We start from the raw sequence: 20,789 nt of genomic DNA, 5'->3' as shown, positions 1-20,789 counted from the left end.
CCCTTCCACACACAGACTGAAAACTCATGGTGTGAATGAAGGTGGAGGGAATCAGGGCATGCACAGGAAAGGGTAGTGCAGTCACAAGAAAAGAATTTCTTGTGCTCTTGAAGAGGCTGCAGAAAAGTGTAAAAAGGGAGCAAACACCAGACCAGCCGAAGTCACCCCCAGACTTGGCTGCAGCGAGCAGAGGCAGACAGGTTCCGATGAGGACCACACACCCAGAGCCTCCAGGGCATTCTTGTTTGGAGGGGTCCAGAGAGCAAAGCTGCTGGGAAGACTTTCTTGCTGATACACTAACTGTTTCACTTACTGGCAAAAAATTGCTGCAGATTCCCTCCCCTCTCTTGTAACCACATCAGATGCAGAGAATAAAGCTTAATGGTTTCAAGCTTCAGTGGCAAAACTGCTAATGCTGATTGCAAAGGCCCTGCGAACCCTGATGGGCTACAGGTAATCATCTGCTCCCCTTGACTTCTGTTGTGATGCTGCCACCTACTGTTTAGATACTGAGTCACACAAGCATATTGCCCCCAAATGCAAAACTTCTTTTTGTTAAGTTCTGGAAGCACTGTATTTTAGGGAACTAGCTTAGGTATCCCAGGCAGACGACAGAAATGACACTGCTAAGTGAACATACATCGAGAAGATGGTGCAATGTTTCCTGTGGAACCAGCTGCAGGTGAGCACGTCCTAGAGTTTACCTGGGGGATGATGGTCAGTTTCTCTCGGAGGTCGTGGAGCCCAATGGAAGCAATGTCTACCCCATCAATGGTGATCTGGCCTCCTGCGGCCTCTAGGATTCTGAAGAGGCAGTTTGTCAGGGACGATTTCCCAGCTCCTGTCCGGCCCACCACGCCAATCTGTAAATACAGTTTTTTGCATGTTAGTTCATTGTGTAATTCTTGGGGACAACAATTTAGCCTGGGGCATTCATACTCACAAGTGGAAAAGACAGTGATTAGCTACTGCATCTCTTAAGATGTTAGACTGATTGTGGTTTTGGTGGGGAAAAAAAAAAGTGCCTAGATGTCAGAAAAGGATGGCCTTCCCACCCTACCCCCTGACTTGTAGCTGGCTGACGGCTGCATTGACTACTGGAAATGTACACATTTGTTATAATTATTACTGGAAATTAGTCAATTTTTAAGAATCCTGTTTAGACGTGAGGAGAAGGGAAGGACTGGGCCTGCCATCAGGTCTGAGAACGTGGACCTAAGCACATTACAGACCTAAGCACTGTTGCCCAGACAATTTTTTGGCCCTGTATCAGACCCCAAGTCCTCAGAGAACAAGAACACCATACTTTGCACACCAGAAGGAGAACCAGCCCACTCTCTCTGCAGGGACAACCTCCACACAGGCGTTCCACCAGTTCCTTCCCCAGGTCTGTGCTTCCTGACTTCCCCTCTGTAAGCCTTGAAGCTTATAGGAAATAAGCCCATCTGCCACAGGAGGAGAGGATGCCAGTTGGGAGGCAAGGGAGGGCTGAGCAAGAAAGCCCTTAGGAGCTTAGTAAGTCTGTTTGATCCTGTGTGGATATCCTGCCCTCTAGTGGTGGTACTGTGTCCCTACACCTCAAGGCATTGGAAGTGTTCCCACCCTCTCACTTCAACTGAATGAAGAAATGGTTTTCTATGTCCACAAGGACTCACTCAGGCCTTTCTTCAGCTCCACCTACCTTCTCCGTGCTCTTAATGTCACAGGTGATCCCTTTCAGTACCAGATCCAGCTCAGGTCGATACCGTACTTGGTAATTGCTAAACTGGATCTCCCCTTTGCTGGGCCAACCTTCTGGAGGTCTCTTATCAGTCACCCATGGTGCCTGGCCAGGAGACAGGAGGAGAAGTGCTTTACGTGGTGACAACTCACTCAACAATCCCCCCCTAGGATTCATGTCACAGAACAGAGTAAGTAGCAGTGTCCCAGCCACTTTTGAGCATCTGCTTTGAACAGACTGAACTAGACTGGTTCTTCCAGCCATTTCCTTCTTCAGGGCACCTTCCCGACCCATGGATCTAACCCAGGTCTCCCACATTGCAGGCAGATTCTTTACCATCTGAGCCACCAGGACGGCTGAGAAGGTTTATACCGTATTCAATTGAAACCCTAGGCTACGAGGTTGCTCTGAAAATGAAGCCACCATTTAACTTGATGCAATCCCAAGATGTGACTTCTCCCAAACAATTACCTATTCTAGGTTTAAAAAAATTAGGTCCTTTCTGTCTGAGCAAGGGAAACTTCCAGAGAACCTTTATGACCCTGTGTGAAATCTCTAGATAGATGCATTCTCAAAGCATCAGCTTTTTTTTTTTTTTTTTTGGCCTTGTTCCTGGGTTCCTCTGATTCCTCCTTACCTCGTTTTCCACATTTATGTACTCGGTTATTCGCTCAACAGCCACAATGTTGGTCTCTATTTCTGACGTCATCCTCACTAGCCAGTTCAGGGTTTGTGTGATCTACAGAGAAACCAGAAGATGATCATCTGAGGCTTAAACCAACCCAACTAGTCAAACCACAAATTCAATCTAGTGCCTCCTCGGTACCTAGCACTAAGCCGGGCTCTACAAGACAGCAAGGAGGAGGATAAGAGACAATCCACACCTCCTTGGAGGAGGAAATGAGGCCAGTGCATTGAATGGTGGGAGGACCATTGAATGCTCAACTCTGTGGTGCTCACAGGAAAGACACCAGGGGCTTGGAGTGGCCTGGCACCAGAACTGAGGCTAGATAGGCTGGCTGTTAGTGCAGTGGTACTCGAACTTGGCTCTCCCACCTATAAGTCATTAGAGTTTAGGGGTAGCATTCCAATGAGGGAAGCATAAGGAAAGACATGGGGTAGGAACAGGCCTTCTAAAAGCTGCTGCCTTTCTCTGCTCTCAATTAACAACAGCTCGATTGAGAAGCCAACCCTCAAGGTGGGACATCCACATGGACCCCTGTCCTCTGTTACCCCAGTAAATGGGGTAAAATGGCCTTCCTGCCATTACAGAGATAAATCTAACCAACAGGGAGACGGCTGTCATGACCTGGGCCAGAGTCCAGGGCATCTGTGGGTCACTCAGAGGCAAGCTTCTCAGATGCAGTCTTCCTACAGGCAAAAACACAGGCCTGGCACATACTCTCAGGAATCTTTGTTGAGCACATGGTAGGTAGAGACAGGAAAGCTCAGGAGGCTGGGGACTAAGGGCAACCACTTGGCGTCGGCTGGACCATATGAACTGTTGATATCTGAACGATGTTCTTTGGTTCAGTCTAATAGTTCTCCAACTCTTTGCCCTGTCTGTCCTAGGTTAATAAGCCTAGAACTGAGGGGATGAAAGGGCAGTGGCACAAGGAACCCGGTGATTCTGGTGAATGACAGAGTCCTCTTCCACCATGATCACCTTTGGGTCTTATGGACTCCAACTGAAAACAGCGCCATGTAGACCCTGCTGGTGGCTATGCAGACCCCCAAAATATTAGTTCAGAAAGTTTCCACAAAAGATGGCCAGATGACTCATTAAATGAGTATTATTTATTAAACTTTTACTGTGGTGCCAGTCTCTGTCTTAGGCGGTAAGAAATAATGTCTGATATTTATCCCTTAGTCAAGTGGGGGATGCATTATATAGTTCTATTAGACTCTCTCTTCTTCATTAAAGTGAACTCCAATTATTCTGTGATTTAACAAAATAAACGTAGAAGTTACTGTTCAAAAGACTTTCTGGTTACTGCTATATTATAAAAGAAATAGTTATTTTTTCTTTCGACTATAATCAAGAGGCAAAGAGATGGGAAACTATTAGATTGAATCACGTGAGATTGCTTTCTTAACTCCCCAGGGCAACAAAATATATATCCAGTTTCCCAGATGACACCGGCACCTACTTAGAAAGGTTAAGGAGCATGTCCATGGGTTACACATTAGTAAGAGATGGAGACAGGGTTTGAACCTCAGTCTCTCCTGGTCTATCTGGATCTAAAAAGGAATCCAGAGCGTGGACTCCATGGTATATCCTAGACTAATTCTTAGTCTAGGATATACCATGCATTTAAGAATAATGCATTAGTTCAACCAAACTCCCAACCAGACTCACATTAAGTGCATTGGACAGAACAAAGCCCACAGTGTCCCCACTTAGGTTATTTCTATAAATAACCATCATCAAGGATGCAAAGAAGACGATCAGGTTCCCAATCAGCTCCAGACGAACCGCAAGCCACCTGGAGGGCAACAGAACCAGAGAAAGAGGTGTCACTGAGAGGTGTCAGCTTCCTTACCTTACCCAGCAAGTGCGGGGTTCCCAGAGCATTCTGAGAGGGCTTGAGTTGGTAGGACTGTCTTCTTAGGAGGTGCCTCAGTTTAACTATGACATGTTTTCCTAAAGTCTTTTAAATTTTGGATTTTGGAAAATAAATTGCATTTTTAAAGATACTGGAAGAGTTTGCTAAACTAAGGGAATCCTATATTTCAGTGCCTCCCAAACTTGCCAAATCATAAGAATCATCTGGTGGCAATTGTTAAAAATATACAGATTTGTGCCAAAAATTCATGGACTCTTCCCCAGGAGATTCAGGGAATGACTTTTAGGAATCTGCATTTTAAAAAATGTTCCAAATGAGTTCTTTTGATTAGGCAAGGTAAACAACGGCATAAAGAATTCATATGTAAGGTTAGAAAGAAGTCACCACAGGAAAGTTCAATGTACCCTGTCTGATTTCATGATTTTAAAAAGATGGAGAAAAAATAGGAGATGGAGAGAAGTTAGGTAAGAACTGATAACAGAGAGATATGTTGGGCTTTGTAGAGAACTGAATAGTATATAGATTGATGCAATTTATAAAAACTGACTTTCCCAGTAAAATGTGCTTTCCCAAATTTGTACAAATAATTCTAGCACACCTACAAATAAATATGATACATATTTTACAAGGGGCATCCAACAGAAAAATTGCTCTTTCCTTCTTGGAAATTATCTAAGATATAAAAGATCTTTACAATCAAATTTCTGACCTCTTCACGTTCCAAATAATACTAAGCATCATTAGCCTGCCCTTCACAGTGCAAGACAGTGTAGAAACCACTCAAGGGCTTTCATTTCCTGAAAAAGATCTTCCTCCTCCAAGGACACGCCAAGGTCTAATGAAGCTGGAGGAACCAAGACTGCACAGCCTTTTTGGATTTACCTCACAGGATTTGAGTTTTTCATTTCTGTCATTACTGATTTTACCCAAAATTTTGCAGCTCTCCTCCCTCCAACTTCTGCTTCTTTCCCACCTCCAATAACTGTCCTGCCTATGGACAACCACACATCCACTCTGGGAAGCAAACAGAATGTCTGGTTCACCCAGCACTTGGACAGAATCTGTGTTACAAAATGCTGAGCAGTGTCATGTAACTTCCTCCATAAGCCCATGAGATAGGTTGTGATCCAGCCATTGTAAAAAAAAAAAAAAAATAATAATAATAATGAGATTTTCCTGAGGGGTCAAGACAATTCCCCTAGCTCGGGAAGTAGCAGAGCAGATACAGGGACCAGTCTGACTCTGAAGCTTATGCTTTCTCCTCTCTTCCCACACAATAGGCGTGTTTGCTGCTGCTGCTGCGTCTCTTCAGTCGTGTCTGACTCTGTGCGACCTCATAGACGGCAGCCAACCAGGCTTCCCGTCCCTGGGATTCTCCAGGCAAGAACACTGGAGTGGGTTGCCATTTCCAAAGTGAAAAGTGAAAGTGAAGTCACTCAGTCGTGTCCGACTCTAGCGACCCCATGGACTGCAGCCTACCAGGCTCTTCCATCCATGGGATTTTCTAGGCAAAAGTACTGGAGTGGGGTGCCATTGCCTTCTCCGTGTTTAGCCAGAGTGAATTTCACATTTTGGGCCACGCCTACCCTCCCACAGCTAATGTCAAATGCGCAGAACTCCAAAGCACACATATCTGGGTGAATATCTGGGGGCAGTCTCACCTGTTGGAGGTAATCCAAGAAAAGACACATTTCTGGTTGGTGTCAATCGCTGTCTCACTTTGCTTTAGAAATCGCTGCTGGTGCTCAAAGGCGCGGATAACAGACAAGCCTGACACAGTCTCACTGAAGTGAGAGTATATTGGGGACCTGGTGACAGAGTCCAGTCGTCTCAACTGGCGGGAAGTAGCCACATAAAATATCTGGACCCAAAAAAGTGAAGAATCTGTCACAGATCATATCACATATGCTGTTACCTCTTCCCTCGTGGCCGTGACCAACATTCATTACTCTGAGGCCAGAGCCAACATCTGAACAAGAGGCAGCTCTGATCTGGTCTCTCACTAGGGGAGAGATGAGAGAGGCTCAGAGGAAGAGGACGATGCGAGGATCTGGGGTTGGTGGGGAACAGGGGAGCATGAAAGCAAGACACTCTGCCACAGCCCTAGAGGCTGGAGTATTCCAAGGAATTTTGTCAGCCTAATCCATATGCTCCCAAGAATCTGCACATATTTCTTTTTTGCACATATTCCTAAATGACAGTAGTGATAAAAATGGTCTTTTTTTTTTTTTTAGAAAAATGGTCTCTAAAGGGATAAATGCAGCTGTGAAACAAGGGGTTCGGAAAGGAGAGATGGGCAATAAATGGCTTAAGAAAGGTATGCTGATGCATGCGTGCTAAGATGCTTCAGTCATGTCTGACTCTTTGTGACCCCATGGACTGTAGCCTGCCAGGCTCCTCTGTCCATGGAATTCTCCAGGCAAGAATACTGGAGTGGGTAGCCATTCCCTTCTCCAGGGGATCCAACCCCCCTGGGTCTCCTGCACTGTAGGTGAATTCTTTACTGTCTGAGCCACCAGGGAAGCCCAGAGGGTTTGCTGAAATAAGGGAAGAGCCAGGCATGCGAGAGTCAGAATTCAAAATGTTATACATGGAAGTTTCCTCAAACATCCTGCCTCTTATTTGTTGATTTGTTACTAACAGAGATGACAGTGTACCTGAGGAACTCAACACACAGCCCAGCAGTGTAAACTTACCACAGCCACAAGGCTGCCCTTCGCTGAAGGGCTTCAGGATTGGTTTCTCAAGGTGATCAATTTATCCCAAAGGTAGCTGCTGGGACAAGAATTCTCTCTACAGCTTCCTTCCCCTCATTCCTTCCCCTTATTGCAGGCATGGAGCCCTTTCTACTTGTTCTAGTTTTTCTTGAGGCTTGGCTATCAAACGACTTTTGCCCTCAAGACCACACTGGAATTGAGCCTGAACACCCCCCCACCCACCCACCGCCCCGCCACAGACACCCCAGTGAAAGGAGAACTGCCCTGAAGTGAAGAGACTGGGCTCCTGCTGAGGCACATCTCCAAGTAGATCAACCTAAGCCAACCAAGGAAGCGGCCTTAGCACACCTCTTCTGGAAGCCACCGACAACCTCACCATTGTGAAGACGGTATGTTAATATCTGACTCAATGACAAAGATGCTCGAGGGGTGGGGAGTGACTAGCCATAAACCCAAGAGAAGAACTTAAGCATTTATGAGGAGAAGAAGGGAAACCTAGCCATTTCCAAACCTACCTGAACAGACACATAAATGATGCCAAGAGGAATGATGACGACGACGAAGATGGGAGTGGCCAGGCAGATCATGACCAGCGTGCTGATGATGCCCAGGAAGCACAATACCCAGCTGCGTAAAGACATGGGGAGGGTGTCATCCACTGTGGAGATATCCTAGGGACACAGGAGGAGAGATGGTGTGCTCATGAATGCCTGGGACATTTGACACCTTCTCAGTTGCGGTAGGGAATTTGCTTAGTCACATCAGAATGCAAGTAACTGTCCAGGGTTGAGAGAAAAAAAGAAACCCTCACCATTAGTTCTGTGAAGATTTCTTTTGACCCTCAACTGGTATAAATTCTCCATCCTTCCTTCCTCCCCTACTTTAATCTCCTCTTAAGGGCTCAGCCATCTGCTCCAGAGGACCCAGAATCTAATTCTCCTTTACGGTCTGAGCCACCTCCCTCACAAAACTCACTATACAATTAATGATAGTTTCCTTTTTCCCATATTCCAAATAAATAATGATATATATATTATTATATATAATATCTATTTTATATTTACAAAATGTATATATAATTTATTATACATGTTTAACATATATAATATGTATTATTATACCTATATACATATTATATATATAAATAATTATATGTGTATATACATAATTAATCTTCTGAAAAAGAAAACACAGATATTGAGTTACTTAGGCAACAGTCATATTTTGCTAACTGTTTTTGCATGAAGAAGGAAACCATCATTAATTGTATGCTGAGTTTTGTGGTGGAGGTGACTCAGACCATAAAGGAGAGTTAGATCCCAGGTCCTCTGGACCCGATGGCTGAGCCTTTAAGAAGAGATGGAGGTAGGGGAGGAAGGAAGGAAGGAGAATCTATGCCAGTTAATGGTCAAAAGTAATCTGCACAGAACTGATAGTGAGAACTTCTTTTTTTCTCTCAACCCTGGACACAGTTATGAGGAGGGCATGGAAACCAACTCCAGTATTCTTGCCTGGAGAATCCCCATGGACAGAGAAGCATGATGGGCTACAGTCCATAGGGCCACAAAGCGTCAGACACGACTGAAGTGTATGAGCATGCATAATACATATATACATTACAACATTGGAAAAGAGTGTGCAATCTTTGCAAAATTCCTGTGAGAAATCTCCCCATCCAAAATGATGTCCTTTTTAAGGCTCTATGAAAGAGCAGAAAGCCGATGTAAATTGTCTCCAATGACATCATGCCCACCATTTTTATTGCAGAGGAAGGTGACAAGTGGGGGCCAGCCCACTTTTGAAGCAGTCGCCATGTCCCCAAAACCTGGCTGTGGGCTGGGAGCTAGACTTTCTGTGTCTGCTACAAGACCAAACACATAAGGGCTCAGAGTTGCTAAGACATTATTAAAAATGTGCACCTTCCTCTACAAACAGAAGTTTGAAAACTCTCTTGGTGATAATTGAATATTACTCTGAATTGTCTGGTTTCCTCTGTTCCTGAAATTTCCGTCTCATATTCATTAAGAAGCAATGAGTTCAGTCTGGTGCATGGTAGAGAGCCATCTATGACCTTTGCATCCATTGAGCATCTCAATCCCCAGGACAGTCCTTGGCTCATAGAAGGTACCCAGTAAATGTTGAATGAACAAATGCTAAGGGTTCTAGAATCTGCAGCCAATGGAGACAGTGTTCCAGAACTCCATTCAAATCACAAGATTCCATAATCCAGACCTCGTTTACTTATTTGTAAAGCATCAAAGATGGGAGTTTCAGGACTGGAAGCAGCGACCAAGCAAAGGGTTGCCCCGCAGTCACAACCATGACTCTGTTTTCACCTGTGTTTTTCCCTCTGCAGAGTAATCCTTCACATCCCGCTGCCAGCACCACTGGCCCACCCCCGCCCCCATCTCTCTGGCTAACTTCTACCACTTAAATTTCACCTTTTCTGACCTTTCCCACCCTCGGTCATCCAGACGCAGCCGGTACCTCTTTTCCTGTCACTCTTTCACACTCCCAGAAGGCCACTGTGCGCATTGTTGTTCCTGGCTTCCCCGCACTCTATCAACATCCTTTATTTCCTTGGCCGTCTTCCTCACTCATTGGTCCCCTACTTACAGGGCCACAGTGGTTCATCCCTGTATCCCCAGGACCCTTAGTACCACATACAAGGTTATTCCGGAAACATCTGCATGCTGAGTGGGACCAAAGAACTGGAACTGCCCAGCGTTGTCTAGGGGAAAATGAGAATTCTTTCCCTGTCAGAAACAGAAAGATCCTCAGCCATAAATGCGTCTTACAGCCCTTGAGATACTTACACCAGCAAACCTGTTCACTATCCGACCTATGGGTGTTGTGTCAAAAAAACTCATGGGTGCTCGAAGGATATTGTTCAGCAGTTGCTTGTGAAGGATGTTTGATGCATGGTTGCAACCATAGACACTCCAGATATTCGCTATGAACACAAAGAGACCTAGAAATGGAAGCAGTGTAGTCAGCACCGTGCACAGGGAGCCCGGGAGACTTGCGCCAGCGACACAATGGCAAATGCTTTCCCGAGTCGAGGCAAAGTAAGTGGACCCGGTAGACTGTCGCAGGGACAGCTGCTGTAGCCATCACACATACCTTGTGCGACTCCCAGAGCTCCATAGACGCCAACTCTCAGGTCCCTCTGAGAGGATGGATAGTTGGTGCCATTGTATATTTTAGAGTCGCTGGTCCAAGCACTGAGCCAGAGGTTTGATCCAATAAAAGCCACATAATAGATCACAAACCCCAAGAGGATGAAGACTATCGAGCACCATCCTATTGCTTGTAGGTATTTCAGGTAGATGGAGAACTTCACCTGCAAAGCCCCCACCTCAGTGTTAGCAGAATTCCTACTGGCATTTTGGGTTTACCTGCTGGCTCAGATGGTAAAGAATCTGCCTGCAATACAGGAGACTCGGATTCAACCCTGGGTTGGGAAGATCCCTTGAAGAATGGAATGGCAACCCACTCCGGGATTCTTGCCTGGATAATCTCCTGGACAGAGGAGCCTGGCAGGCTACAGACAATGGGGTCGCAAAGAGTTGGACACAACCGAGCAACTAACACACACCATTGACTTTTGGTGAGGAATTACCAGAATATCAATCATGGGGGAATGCAGTGCTTTGGAAAAGTGGATAGCAGGTAGCAAAATTTGGTAAGGGATCACATTTCTATATGGGCAAGATAATAATCAATGCTGAAATATAATGCAGAGTGAATAACCATCAGATTATTAATGAACTTCTAGATGAAATTAAGAGGAACAGATATAAAAACAGTGGGACAGATAAGGCTATACCACAGACCTTGCTTTATTAATGTTTAAGACCTTAAATTTAAGAGCTTGGTCTTAAGTTTTATTAATATGAACTGTGTGCTATGAGCTTGATAGATTGGTATTCTCTGGCTCCCAGAATTGCATCTCATTTTTGTTGTTTTCACTACGTGAAGTGTGGTATGAAGATATTCACAGGACATGTGTCATTCTTCATGGAAATACGATTTGATAAAGCGCCTAGAGCCTCTGCTAACATTTCAATGATAAATTTAAAGACGGGCAGAGCACATAAGGCATATTCCTCTATAGATATGTATTCCAAGCATCAAAGTTAAAAAGCCTTCTATCGCCTCTAACGGATGGTACTTTTTACTGTGGCATTCACCTTTCCAGTTTGTACAAATTCCTTCTTAATGAGCTTTTGTCCTCTCACTGGCTCTTCCTCTTCCTTCAGGATGTTCGCATTCCGAATTTTCAAGGAGTCTTTTAAGGACTTCAGATGCCTGCTACTGGACCGAGATCTGAAAGATTGAGAGGGGAAGTTTTCCTTCCAAGCGTCTTCTTGGAGGCAGGTGTCACAGTCGCTCTGTGCGTATCACAGTGCACTTCAGAGCAGATGATCACAGGGGAAATGCACCGCCCCACCCTACTCCCCATGCTCAGAAGCAAAAGGAGAGCTGGGAGCATCCATGTAGACACTCAGGGAAAAAAAAAGAGAAAGAGAATGATCAAGGGGAACTGTGGAAGTAATGGGGGCTGCCCCCCATTACTGGCCAGCTGAACAGATGACCAACCTGCGGCTCAGCGTTCGATGAAGATCGTTCTCTCTTTTCATGGACAGGGAGGCCACGTCCTCTGGGATTTCCTCCACACTGGGCACCAGCCCACAGTCATCATCTTCACTGTCCTCATTGACTAGGAGACACATCAAAGGTTAGGGAGAGAGCTGCACAGAGCTGCCACAGCCCCATGAACAAGGAGAGAAGTCTTTTCTGATCTTGTTGGCCTTGACAAGAGATCTCAGACGTACATATAGGTTGGAATCTTTTAACTCCATAAATACTATTTATTAGGGCATCTCTTTGAGAAATACCAGAATAAAGGAAAGATGAGTTAATATTTCACTGGAAGAGAAAAGGCAAAACGAAGAATATTTCCAGAAACTTCTAAGTTCCTTTGGAGCAGGAAAGAGCTTTTAAGGATTATAGGAGACAAACAGTAGAGTCATAATCCCCAGAACTGACTAAAAAGGTGAGTGCAAATTTAAAATGTTCTGCTTGAAATTCAAATAATTTAAAGCATTTTTAAAAAGCATACCCTGAAAAGGTAAAACAGCTTGGGCTGTGAAAATAGTAATGACCTCCAGAAATTGAGACTTCTGTAAAAGCAATGAGCATAATGGCCAGAAATTATCAAAACCACATTTTCCATAACTTTGAAGTTAACCAAAGGCTTTCAAAAATCCAAGGAACATTTACTTAAGAAAAAAGGCTAAATCTCAGAAAGAACAGTAACCTTTGTAATAGTTTAATTTACTGTATTTCCATTGCCCTCTCCTTAGATCTGCTGTAGTCTAGAAAACCAACAGCAAACCAATTACAATTATTGTAACCTCGCAGCTACTGGAGGGAACAGTGTGGGTTCAGAACACGCCCAAAACCTCATTGCTGGACAACTGTCATTATTGACCACTCTAGCAGTCCTCTGGAAAACCCCATTCACAGGGCTTGTCTTTACTGGGCCTTGGAGTTGGCTCTAATAATCAGCAGTTGTTGTTTAACATCTCAGCTGCCTGTGTCAGTGATAACAGTTGGGGCAAATAAGAAACCGACCAAGAACTTAACAAAAATCTGGGGAATAAGATATTCATAGGAGTTTTGATCTCTTCAATATATTCCTAGCAATCAAGTATGTCGTACATATGTGTAGGGTTGCACACCTACCCGAGAAAGACTTGAGAATGTCTTATTCCCTTAACTCTGGCTTAACTTCAGACTCTGGGCAAGCAGGCAACAAAGACTGACACGGAACTGTAAATTGCCTGCTGGCTTGTTAAAAAGACAGGGCCCCCACCCCTCATTCCCACAGAGCCTCTCAGCAAAGGCTGAGTGACGTATTGGTTGCAGGCACTTAAGGAAACCTCTGACCTCTTGGTCATTATCTGACCACTAAGCCAACCAAGCAGGAACGTCAATGACCACATGAAATAAAAAATATAGACTTAACAGAATTAGTTTGGGAAACCAAACATTAGGAGGAACAACAACAACAAGCCCTGGTGGAGAAAGGAGAGGAGAGAGCTTGTATTTCCAGAATTGTTAAACTAATTAAAATGATCAGTTTTTAGCAAAAAGTGAGACATACAAGGAAGCAGGAAAGTATGGGGTTGTACACAGGAGAAAAAAAAGATGGTCAACAGAAACTGTATTCAAGGAAGCACAGGTGTTGGACTTACTGACAAAGATTTTAAATCAGCTATGATAAATATGCTCAAAAAACAACAGGAAACCTTGTCTCAAGATCTAAAGAAGTGAAAAGAAAGTGTTGGTCACTCAGTCATGTCCGACTCTTTGTGACCCCATGGATTGTAGCCCACCAGGCTTCTCTGTCCATGGAATTCTCCAGGCAAGAATACTGGAGTGGGTTGCCATTTCCTTCTCCAGGGAATTGTCCCCACCCAGGGATTGGATCTGGGTCTCTAAAGGAACGTTCTCACCAAATAGAGAACATCTCTATTAGGCCCACTGGGATGGGCCCCTAATCCAATACGTCTGACGTCCTTGTGAAAAGGGGAAGTGTGGACACAAATGCACATAAGAGATAAAACCATGTGAAGACGAAGGCAGAGGTGGATGTTGTGTATCTATAGCCAAGAATGCCAAAGACTGCCAGCAAACCACAGAAACTCGGAGAAAAACCTGGAGTAGATCCTTCCCTGTTGCCTTCAGAAGGAACAAATCCTGTTGACACCTTGATTTTGACTTCTCACCTCTACAACAGTGAGTGACAGTACATTTCTGTTGTGTAAGACACCAAATTTGTAGTGTTTTGTTACAATAGCTAATTAGGAAACACTTAGCCAACACTGCCCTCTTGCCCTTTCCTTTCTTCTACCGTCTGGGGTCTGTACCTTGAGCCCTGGAAACCACACAATAGCCTGCCAGGCACTGTGGCTTACACAACTTCTCAGAAATGGCCCATCAGCGTGTCCCAAAATGAGGGTTTGCAAACTCTCTCTGTACACAAAAGACAGGATTTTTCAAAGGGGCCATCTACCCATGGGGGTTTAGATAAACAGAACTCAGATCCAGGCAAATCAGAAGAAAAAAGTTGAGAATTAAAATGAGAAACCTGTGCAGGTTGTGGTGATGTGGTTGACTGAGCAGTAACTCAGGGGGATCCAGCATCAGACCCTGCCCTTTGCTGGAGACCAGTTCCCAGGCAGGTGCTTTTTGTTTTCTCCAGGCCAATCCCCAGAGCACATAAAGGCTGATGGAAAGCTCTGACCCCTTCCTTCCTGCTGGTCTCCCTGCCCAACTTTCCTGGGCTGGCTCCCAGTCCCCGTAGCCCGCACCATCCTAAGGTCACCTAAGGCACCAAAGGTCAGTCTTTGTTTCTGACCACTCTTTGTTTCTTGCCAGTGTTTGTAGACTTTTCTGGTTTAGGCTTTTCTTTCCGACTCTTGTGGTTTAAAACTATCACATATTTCTGACCTCAAGGCTTGAATGTGCTCCCACTTCCAGGCTCTGAAGTTTCTGCCTCTTCTGATTGACTCTTAGAATGCCCTTGCAGATCTTACTTTCTCAGTCCTGACCTCCTGTTGGTAATTGCCACCTGAAGCAGATACCCAGAACCATGCCTGGGATGACTGCTGGCAGGTTCTTGGGAGGGACCTCAGAGACCAGGGCTCCATTACTGCCTGGAACTAACCCGTGACCCCAGCGGTCCGGTATTAGGTAGGGCCATTCCTGTGGTGTACTGCGAGACTACGCACCTGCCATGACTCTGTTCTGGTTTGAAGCACCCAGTGGTGTTTGGTATGTTAGTCAAATCCTTTGTTAGGGCTTAGCAGTGATTTAGCAGTTCACTATTAATACCAGGTATTACGAAGCTGTCCAGGAAGTGATTTAATGAGTTTGGATAGGTAGGGTGGAATACGTGAACCAGGGCATTCCCTAAAAGGGGGTCACTCCTGCCCCTGGTGTCTCTCCCACAAGAGCTAATCACCCCATACCTCCAGTTATCTTCTAACTGAACTGAAAGTCACTCAGCCATGTCCGACTCTTTGCAGCCCCATGGACTATATACAGTCCATGGAATTCTCCAGGCCAGAATACTGAAATGGGTAGCCTTTCCCCTCTCCAGGGGATCTTCCCAACCCAGGGATTGAACCCAGGTCTCCCGCATTGCAGACGGATTCTTTACTAGCTGAGCCACAAGGGAAGCCCAAGAATACTGGAGTGGGTAGCCTATCCCTTCTCCAAGGGATCTTCCTGACCCAGGAATCAAACTGCGGTCTCCTGCATTGAAGGCAGATTCTTTACCAACCAAACTATCAGGGAAGCCCTATCTTCTAAAGAGTAACCTATGACTGCATGTCAGAGGCCAGATGAGCCGGATGGGCCCCTATTTTGGCTCACATAAAAAATGTCTGTGTTTGTTTCTTTACAGAGACACAAAACACAGAAAGAACAGATATTGGATCTCTGGCTAATTCACCTCCACATTTAGTTCACTGAGTGCTGAGCAGGTCAGCAGGCAAATAGTGGTAGTTTTCTACTCCCGTCCCTTCCACATCTGAGTTCTATCCTGTCCCAATCCTCTTCACATACCTGTGGCCTCATCTTCGGGACCCGTCTGTTTCACAAATGTCTTCAGATTCTTAGCAAACAATCCTTTAATGGCCAGCAGAGTGCTGTAGGATCCCTTTTCCATGATGGTGCCATTCCCCACAACCACAATCTCATCCACTTGGGGAAGAAAGTGAATGCTGTGTGTCACCAAGATTCGAGTCTGTAAAAATAACAGTAAGTTGTGCTGACGATCCTGTGACCACCTTCTTTAGCTTACTCTTGAAAAGGAAAAACAGAGTCACTGTGGGGCTTTGCTTCCAAATGTGGCCCTGACCACTTGACCTCTTTATTTTACTTCCTCTTTACTTCCCAGCATCTCATCCTAAAATCTGACCCTGTGTGTACAATGAGACTGTCATCATGAATATATTCAGTTATTTTTCTGTAGTGACAATGAGGTTTGCCCTGCACACATTTCCCTCCAGCTTTCTGGGCAGCCAAGAGTTAGGCTTAGGGATATCACTTGAGATCAAGGGCTATCAATACAACTGAGGCACACAAAATTAACTGCCCTCTCACTAACCAGCAAACCACTGATCCAACAAGAACTGCCCAGATTATTTTAGCACGTTAGAAACATTACAAGGCAGGGAGCTTTGGCCCAGGACCTCCCCGATGTGGAGGACTTGGCACTCCTCGTATTGTTGTCTATTTATGGATCACACTGACTCCTGACACAGGGATTCCACTCAAAGAAAGATGAACACTTGCAGATGAGTAATGAGGCTCACATAGGGTCATGGTATTGAGATGAGCCTCTGGAGCAATATCCCAAGCCCACTGCCTCTGCTTTCTACAGACAGCCCCACAGACACTAGGTCACTCGTATCATGAAGATGCAGGAGATGCCCATCTTTGAGTCTCAGCTCAAAGCCAACCCTTTTGGTAGCCTTTCCTGAGTCCCCAGGCAAGAACTGGGTATTTCTCCAATGTTTCCTCTGTAGTTTGTATGTTGTTGGGGTTTAGCTGCTAAGTCATGTCTGACTCTTTTGCAACCCCATGAACTGTAACCCGCCAGGCTCTTCTGTTCCTGGGATTTCCCAGGCAAGAATATTGGAGTGTGTTGCCATTTCCTTCTCCAGGGGCATCTTCCCAACCCAGGAATCAAACTTGAGTCTCCTGCTTTGCAGGCTGATTCTTTACCACTGAGCCACCTGGGAAACCCACCAGACAGTAGTTTGTATAGATTGCCATTAAAAATAATCCTTGTGTTATAATATTATGGCTTGCTTTTTGATATGTCTGCCAGTTAGATAAGTCACTTGAGAGCAGAGATGAGAACTTTTCATCTGCTTGCCCAGTCTTTGCAATGAACCAGGCCCAGAGTGGGTATTCAGTTCAAGAATGAATGCAGCCAATTGTCTTTAAGGACAGAAACCAGGACCAAAAATAGGAGGGAAAGTGAGTTCCTGTTGACTCACTGATCCGAGAGAGGCAAAAGGCCTCAGAGGGACAGCCGCCCTACCAGCCTGAGTGGATGCATTCAAAAAAATCTTGAAGGGAACAAGCCAAACACAAGATAGAGTGCTGCCAGCCCGCACTCTACACTTGCTGCTGGAGGGAGTACTTGTGGAGAATTCCTATGCTCTCCCAGTACCTTCATGTTCTCACCAACCCAGAAGCTCTCGGAACCTCCTTATTCAAGCGATTTTATAATCCAGCCTCTTGCCCATCTTTCTCTCTCCAGAGGCTGGTGTTTGGGGCTGAAAATTCCAGCCCTCCCATCACTTGTCTCCCATCACAAGTGGACTCATGTCCACATGAGTTTGAACAAGCTCCAGAAGATGGTGAAGGACAGGGAAGTCTGGCATGCTGTAATCCATGGGATTGCAGAGTTGGACACAATTTAGCAACTGAACAACAAGTTCTATGCCAGGAACTAGTGACAAAACCAAATATATTTCTTCTTATATAACAGATCTCTAAGGACTTTTTAATCATAATTAATCACCCTTAATTAATAAGAGGCTCAGTGTTGGAGCCAGAGAATAAGGCTCAAATTACCCAGTTCTCACATAAGCTATGACCACTAGATGGGAGACCTCACTAGGCCATTTCCTGCAAGACCAGCATGATATTATCTCCTCAGCAGCCCAGGAGGGCAGGGAAATAAGGAAATCTGCTTTAGGACCCAGCAGTCCTAGGAGATGTGTGCCCTTCTTCATGTCTTCATTACTTTAAACAAGTTCTCACCTTGCCCTTCAATAGGCCATTGGGACCCAAGACCTTGTTGAAAATATGTTTTCCCACATGGGCATCCACAGCTGACAGAGGGTCATCCAGAATATAGATATCTGAATTTTGATAGGTAGCTCTGGCCAGGCTGATCCGCTGCTTCTGACCCCCACTGAGATTTATACCCTGAGGAAGAAAAGAATTTCTATTAAGTACTGAAACTGAGTCCCCCTAAAACTGAGTTCTTCTACTGAATTTATGATAAACATCTCTATCCAAAACTTTATTCCCATTCTTGGCTCGTACCTGTTCCCCTCAAGTTAAGGAACATAAAAGGGAGGATTGAAATAAAGCAGGACCCTGCAGGGCAACCTCCTGGGTACAAAAGCTCCTCTGTGTCTCCTGTTTCTTATTTGTAGGAAAAAAAAAAAGTGTTAGTCTCCCTGACCTACCTGAGTTCCAAGCAGTTACTAATTAGGGAAGCGAGGGAATGTGGAAACAAAGGAAAAGCAGTCAAGAAACAATAGTTCAGCTATAAAACAGAGCCCCAGCTCCTCCTTAAGGGGTATATATAACAATCCACATATCTCTAAATTGTTCTGCAGAAACAAAAATTCTCATGCAGTTGGAGGATGATAACTGCTGGCTGACCGTAAGCACTTAGACCTGAAACCGGTTGGAACCAGAAGGTTGGTGATTAAGAGTCCTGAAATAGCACCCTGTCACTTTACCACCAACCAGTCAGAAGAAAGTCTACAAGCTGCAACCCTCACCCCAGACGTTGCCTTTAAAAACCCTCTCCTGAAAGCCACTGAGGAGTTCCAGTCTTTCGAGCATTAGCTGCCCGTTCTCCTTGCTTGGCCCTGCAAAAAACTATACTTTCCTGTACCACAACTCAGTGTCAGTAGGCTGGCTTTGTTGCCAGACTTGTGTTCAGTAACACAAGTTCATTAAATATCCTTGATTCAAATAAATGACTTTAAACCTAATAATTAAATGTGTGCCCAGGTTACCATTTTATATCATAGTACTTATTTTGTTGTTGTTTTTGTTTCCTGCCCCAGGAGAATGTAGAGCTATATCAGGGTGGGTTTCCTGTTTGTTTGTGGATATAACTCCAGCACTTAAAATAGTATCTGACACATAGTAGGTACTCAAGAAATGTATGCTGAATTAAAAAACAAAATCACTCTAGAGCTGTATCTGTAGCATCCCAACCTCAAGACCTTTCCCCAAAAGGCTGCTATATTTATTTTTAATAATGGGGAAAGAGGATAAAAACATCCTAAATAAATAGTAATCAGGGACTTGTAAACCAATTATACTATATTCATATAATATGAAACGGCCATTAAAAATTAACTTTTAAGAAAAGCATTTAATAATGTATTAGGTTTCTATGTGTTCACTGCAGATTATTAGAACCCTACTCTGGCCCACATTAGTGTACAGAATTAGAGTTCAGACAGCTCCCCCTGTCTGCCTCTGGCCCTCCACCAGAGGTCTACCTCGGGTTAGCCGCTGGTTAGTTAACCAGGTCCTAGGTTCATTATCTTTCCTTTAGATTACACAACTCTTATATTTGCTTTCAGGTACAAAATTTTAAATTTAAATATTTGCACAACATATTGTGCAAACTCAAGTTTTCTGATGTTTGTTCCAGGCTTGACTACCTAAATTGATCAACTACTTTACTGCCATGGACTTCTTCACCATCCTCGCTCTTTTCCTTCACCCTTCAGGATCCCCTGGTGTCCCAAGTACCTTCTCTCCAATCTCAGCCGTGTCTCCTCCAGGCAGCACTTCCAAGTCAGGGAGGAGGGCACAGGCCTCCAGAACTTGCTGGTATTTCTTTTCATCCAACTCTGATCCAAAAAGGATGTTTTCTTTTATGGTGCCATTCTGGATCCAGGACTGCTGCGGGACATAGGCTACAGAGCCCTGGATGGGAAGGATTAGACCACATGACTGCTCTGTACCTCTGGAAATGCAGGGTTGAAGGAGGGGGTGCTGGAGGTCGAAGGAACAAACGGAACGTAACTTTGGAAAAATGTCAGGCTGACTGGACAATTGATCTTTATAAAGGTACATGTATTTATTGCACCAACTAGGGAGAAAAATTCAATATCCCATGCATCATTTAAAGTCTCCTTTTTGGACTATCACTCTCTAGCCATGATCTGAAAGCTAAAGGATGAACGCACATGCCGCTTCTAGAACAGGGTTTTAGACCCTGGTGAGTTTACTAGGACCAACAGAGGGCCAGCACTGATAGGGGAAACCAGATAGATGACACCTTAGAAAGCAAGAACTCAGAGATGGAGATTTGGGCACCAGGCTGATGCATGAATCTGATCATGTCAAAAGAAAGATCGAGGGTAAATGCCCTCGGGTTTGAGGACAAACTTGGATATGAATTAGCAGGAAAAAGCACCCTGAAAGGAGTTAGGAGACAGAGGTAAATCTGTAGAGTCTGATCTGCTATGCTGCATGTTTATTTAATGTAAACTATCTCATTCAATTCAGTTCAGTTCAGTCGCTCAGTCGTGTCCAACTCTGCGACCCCATGAATCGCAGCACGCCAGGCCTCCCTGTCCATCACCAACTCCCAGAGTTCACCCAAACTCATGTGCATCAAGTCGGGATGCCATCCAGCCATCTCATCCTCTGTCATCCCCTTCTCCTTCTGCCCCCAACCCCTCCCAGCATCAGAGTCTTTTCCAATGAGTCAAATCTTCGCATGAGGTGGCCAAAGTATTGGAGTTTCAGCCTCAGCATCAGTCCTTCCAATGAACACCCAGGACAGATCTCCTTTAGGATGGACTGGTTGCATCTCCTCACAGTCCAAGGGACTCACAAGAGTCTTCTCCAACACCACAGTTCAAAAGCATCAATTTTTTGGCGCTGAGCTTTCTTCACAGTCACTCTCATATCCATACATGACCACTG

General features: G+C 44.8%; 1 protein-coding gene across 3 annotated transcripts in view; it reads right to left on the bottom strand.

Annotated features, from left to right (window-relative positions):
• The window catches only part of ABCC2 (ATP binding cassette subfamily C member 2), a 70,253-nt gene that overhangs the window by 6,072 nt on the left and 43,392 nt on the right, over window positions 1-20,789 (bottom strand). For all 3 annotated transcript variants that reach the window (XM_086377197.1, XM_086377195.1, XM_086377196.1), the window contains 13 exons: window positions 19,605-19,781; window positions 17,859-18,026; window positions 15,645-15,825; window positions 11,607-11,727; window positions 11,198-11,333; window positions 10,128-10,347; window positions 9,821-9,975; window positions 7,520-7,675; window positions 5,949-6,148; window positions 4,080-4,206; window positions 2,358-2,459; window positions 1,682-1,825; window positions 705-863 (listed from right to left, as the gene is read on the bottom strand). In XM_086377197.1, the coding sequence (XP_086233323.1) occupies window positions 705-863; window positions 1,682-1,825; window positions 2,358-2,459; window positions 4,080-4,206; window positions 5,949-6,148; window positions 7,520-7,675; window positions 9,821-9,975; window positions 10,128-10,347; window positions 11,198-11,333; window positions 11,607-11,727; window positions 15,645-15,825; window positions 17,859-18,026; window positions 19,605-19,781 (2,046 nt within the window). The remainder of the gene's footprint in view (window positions 1-704; window positions 864-1,681; window positions 1,826-2,357; window positions 2,460-4,079; window positions 4,207-5,948; window positions 6,149-7,519; window positions 7,676-9,820; window positions 9,976-10,127; window positions 10,348-11,197; window positions 11,334-11,606; window positions 11,728-15,644; window positions 15,826-17,858; window positions 18,027-19,604; window positions 19,782-20,789) is intronic.

This window comes from Bos grunniens, chromosome 26, assembly GCF_055505025.1.
Source record: "Bos grunniens cultivar Pamir isolate PY7600 chromosome 26, Bosgru_T2T1.0, whole genome shotgun sequence".
NCBI classification, from domain to species: Eukaryota; Metazoa; Chordata; class Mammalia; order Artiodactyla; family Bovidae; genus Bos; species Bos grunniens.
This window is presented reverse-complemented; position numbering and strand designations above follow the sequence as displayed.